Here is a 3,999-nt window from a genome sequence, read left to right as displayed (position 1 = left end):
TCAAATGGGACCAAAGGCTGACACAGCTCGCTGAGCATCATTAGCATCGTCCATACTCTTTCGTAAAGTAGAGAATAGCTCGTTGGCGTCCGCTGTAGTGGCGGTCTCGTTACTGCTACGGCACTCCTGGATCAAGTTGTTATACTCGTCGCCTTCGAATAGACCAGGGACCTAGGCAAGGTACCAACAGGGCTATGGGTCGGTGGCAAGATTGCAATCACCTCTCCACCAGCAAGTAAAGCATTCATCCTCTCGAGGAAAGCTGGGCCGAGGACGTTAGACTCATCGAAGATGAAGCATATTCTCTCTCCTTTCACCCCAGCACGCTTCATAACATGCCGAAGGTCAGCCTCGAAAGAGTGGATATCATATGACTTACCGGTCTGATGATAGAGCAACACCTTTCGTTGAATACAGAGTGAAGTACTCTTACCTTGAGCTGATAGACAGAGAGGCCGTTCATCCAGCTGACGAACTTTGATAGGACAGTTTTACCAACCCCACTAGCACCGACAAGGAGCATATGACCTTGAAGGGCCAGAAGAGTCTATGAATCAGCCACTATAGCATGTCCTTACCCAGAGGTTGTCTAAGGACCCGGTCGATTCTGGTCATGTGATCCAGCATAGTATCGAACAACGAGAGCTTAACAGACAAAGCCTCCTCGTAGAACTCCTCCAGCTTAGCTCCCACAAATACTCTCATACGTTCTATGCTAATCTGACGACCACAAGAAGAAAGGAGTAGGGACTGTTGAGCGATGGGCTTAGCCTTGTGTGAGAATGGCTATTACACACTTACTTCAGTATAGTATTTACTGCCATAATGGGAGAACATGAGAGGTCTTCTCAGTTCCTTCTCAGTGGCTCCGAAGTACTCCTTGGCTGTATCATCGATGATCCCATCGGCCCTTGTACGCTCCTCAATTGTCGTTAACCGATCACGGAATACCCTCATAGCCTCATGAATGAAGAGTCTAATAAGGTCCATACGGGACATGCAGTCATATTCCATCATAGCCTCATACAAGGCAATCTTCCATCTAGTGAGCTCTCGTGGTGAGTAGAAGTAATGAGGCTGCCCACAGCCTGCCACCGTGAATGTCTGTCCTATACTTGTGTATACAGATACCATTGCCTTAGTAAGCATGTCAGCATACTCTTCTAGCTGTGGTTGGAGCCTAAGCATAGCTCTAATAAAGGTGCCGTAGATCTGTACCAAAGAGTCACTTGATGGATAGTCCATGAACAGGACAGGCACATGACGGAGGAATCTATCACTCATAGCATGGCGCCCAGCATCAGTAGAAGGGTTACAGGCACCAACAAAGAGGATACGTTCTACCTCGACCCAAGACCTATCACTTGGTCGGTAGAAGCCTCCGCTCTCGATTATCTGCCTTATAAACATGATGACTCTCTGTGTCCCGTAGGCATCGGGGACTGGTAGGTTGATCTCATCACAGAATACCACAAGCCACTTGTCAGATGCCCCACCACCAGGGGCAGCTTCCCCCGAGGCTGGACGAAGCTTCCATCCAGTAGAAGTTTGGCAACACTCACAGTAGGTCATCAAGGTACGCATAAGTAGTTCAGGAGTGGACTCACTAGAGAAGTTGAGAGAGGCCACCTGTAGGGAATCGCCCAGAGCCCTTAGAGATGAGAGTAACGTCATAGACTTGCCTGAACCAGGAGGACCGCAGAGGATGAAGTGTCGTCTAGAGGCGATCCAAGAATTGATACACTGAGCATGCCGCTCAGTGTCAATGGTAGGTATAACAAGGTCAGCATTAAGGACTTGAGATGCATCTAGATCGATCCGTCCGACCTTATTAGTCCATGATGTCCATTGACCATCCATTACTCGAACCTCATAGTCTAGGAGGCAGGAGTTTATCGGCACAGGTACACCACAAGCTTCAGCCTCGGATGCCACAAATACAGCAAACTGCTCTCTGTGAATTAAGGGGAGAGAAGCACCAAACCCCCAGCATACAGAGAATATTAGTGCCTTATCGAGATACTTCTCTCTTATCGATGCATTACGACAGGAAGAGACAGCACGGTGAACATGGTCACTTAGCAGACTGAACATAGCATTGATACCTCTAGTAGCAGTGAATGGCATTATATGTACACCAGATGGTAGCTCCTTGACATAAGCAAGGGATCTATACACTAGCCCTCCAGGATGGAAGAAGCGGTGAAGAGTATCAACACATCCCTCGCTGACCAAATCTGAGCCCATCCTCCCAGTTCCCAACGGCGACTGTGTTGCTCGATGGAGGTCTTTCAGCTCCCTCATGCAGATCATCTCGTCGGTAACAGTCTCAGGGCTGACCCACACCATGCCACACCTAGATACCGTAGCCATTGTAGCATGCTTTAGGGAGTCAACCTGAAGAGAAGTTTGATGGTCGGAGCCTGCTGCGTCCCCACCTCAAAGAGTATCCTAACGTTTGAAGGCAGAAGTAGGCGTTCACCGCTTGGCAAGGTGAGCATCTTGTTATCGTCGAGTACCGAGTTAAGGTTTTCGGCCCAATTAGGATCAACATCACCATCAAAGATGATCCAATGGCGTCTAGGAAAGGTAGTAGGCTTACAGTGTTCCTGCATTATATGCTCTTCGTGGTCATGAGCAGAAGGAGCCGCAGCAGCAGAGGCATTGTTGGCGATGATCTTGCGTAGTATATCAGTGAAGATCCCATCGGTCCACTCCCGAGTAGTAGCATCCAATCGACCATAGAGGTCATCTTTCATCATCGCCTTAGGCTCCAGAACATGCAGTTTGGTCACTATCCGTTCATGTCGTTGTAAGGCATCCAAAAGCACTGCAGTAACCGTTGATCTAAGGTATAGACTGGAATCCCTAGAGAAGGGTGATGATGCTAAGCCTACTTGCCACTGCCAACAGGACCGAACAGGATGATGCCGTGATTGAGCTTCTGCAATTGGTATAGTTGCAGACACTTGGCTATGAAGGCTTCCTGAGGATCTAGTCCTCTCTCCTTGCATACATCAACAACGTGCAACTCGAGAGTGGCCTCATCGAAGGCTGCTGCCTGATTAACAATATATTTACAAAGTCTCATCAGGTCCTTGTAGTATACTCACCTTTGTCTCGGGGAATACCTCTTCCACCAACTTAGACATCTTTACAACGTCCTCACCCACCAACTTGGGTACCACAGCGTTGGCAATAGCTTTGAGTATGATGGTGTCCTCAGCATCGATGTCTACCTCATCCTCCTCAGAGGGGCAGTCTGGGGCAGTTGGGGCTGGTAGTACCCCAGAGGAGCGCATCAAGTTGCCGGCACTAGCCAACACGCTTTTAAGAGCTCTGAGGCCGAAGTCGTAGTGGGGTTGACTCGACAGCTTGATAGAGCATCTATCAAAGAGATCGACTACTCTTGATGACAAAGCCTCAGCCTCTTTAAAGCCTTGTGAGAATAGCAATACTTGTGCTATGAGGACCTTATCTGGTACTATCATAGCCACCTGCCTGAACAGCTGCTTGAGGTTATCAGGGAACTTGGACCGTCCTGCATACCCAGGATTGGTAGTAACGAATATACCCACATTAGGAGAGAGGGACACTGCTCTATCGAGGATGTTCACTTCATCCTTCTGATGTCGTAACCCAGACTGGATAGAGAAGATCTGTTGGCTGACTGCCGACAGTATCCGTTCCTCCAAACGGTTGAACTCATCGAAACAGCCCCAAGCGCCAACTTGGCACAAGCCCACGAAGATACGCCCATTGCAGCAAAGTCGAAGCTCTCATCACAACAGAACACCATTACCAATCGGCCGAGTTGTGCACCGAGGGACTTCACAGTCTCAGTTTTACCGGTACCAGCAGGCCGAGGATTACCTCCTAACCTCATATCAGAGTTTGTGCTAGTGCATGTACAGCGATCAGTGAGAGAGTCTGGACTAGTTATCACATACTCTAGATATCGACCATACTCGAGACGCGCTACATATCTCGACAGTCAGC

General features: G+C 48.8%; 1 protein-coding gene across 1 annotated transcript; it reads right to left on the bottom strand.

Annotated features, from left to right (window-relative positions):
- Positions 1-3,886, bottom strand: Pmar_PMAR005038 (cytoplasmic dynein heavy chain, putative; the record flags this gene model as incomplete). The annotated part of the gene is made up of 10 exons (XM_002768445.1): positions 1-171; positions 222-383; positions 434-528; positions 579-720; positions 802-2,397; positions 2,439-2,597; positions 2,655-2,847; positions 2,898-3,061; positions 3,114-3,776; positions 3,803-3,886. The coding sequence occupies 10 exons, from the start codon at positions 3,884-3,886 to the stop codon at positions 1-3; spliced, it is 3,429 nt and encodes a 1,142-aa protein (XP_002768491.1).
- Between the last annotated feature and the right edge of the window lie 113 nt (positions 3,887-3,999).

Source organism: Perkinsus marinus, assembly GCF_000006405.1.
Source record: "Perkinsus marinus ATCC 50983 genomic scaffold scf_1104296968176, whole genome shotgun sequence".
In the NCBI taxonomy this organism is placed as follows: Eukaryota; Perkinsozoa; order Perkinsida; family Perkinsidae; genus Perkinsus; species Perkinsus marinus.
The sequence above is the reverse complement of the archived record's forward strand: the minus strand, read 5'-3'. Positions and strand labels throughout refer to the sequence as shown.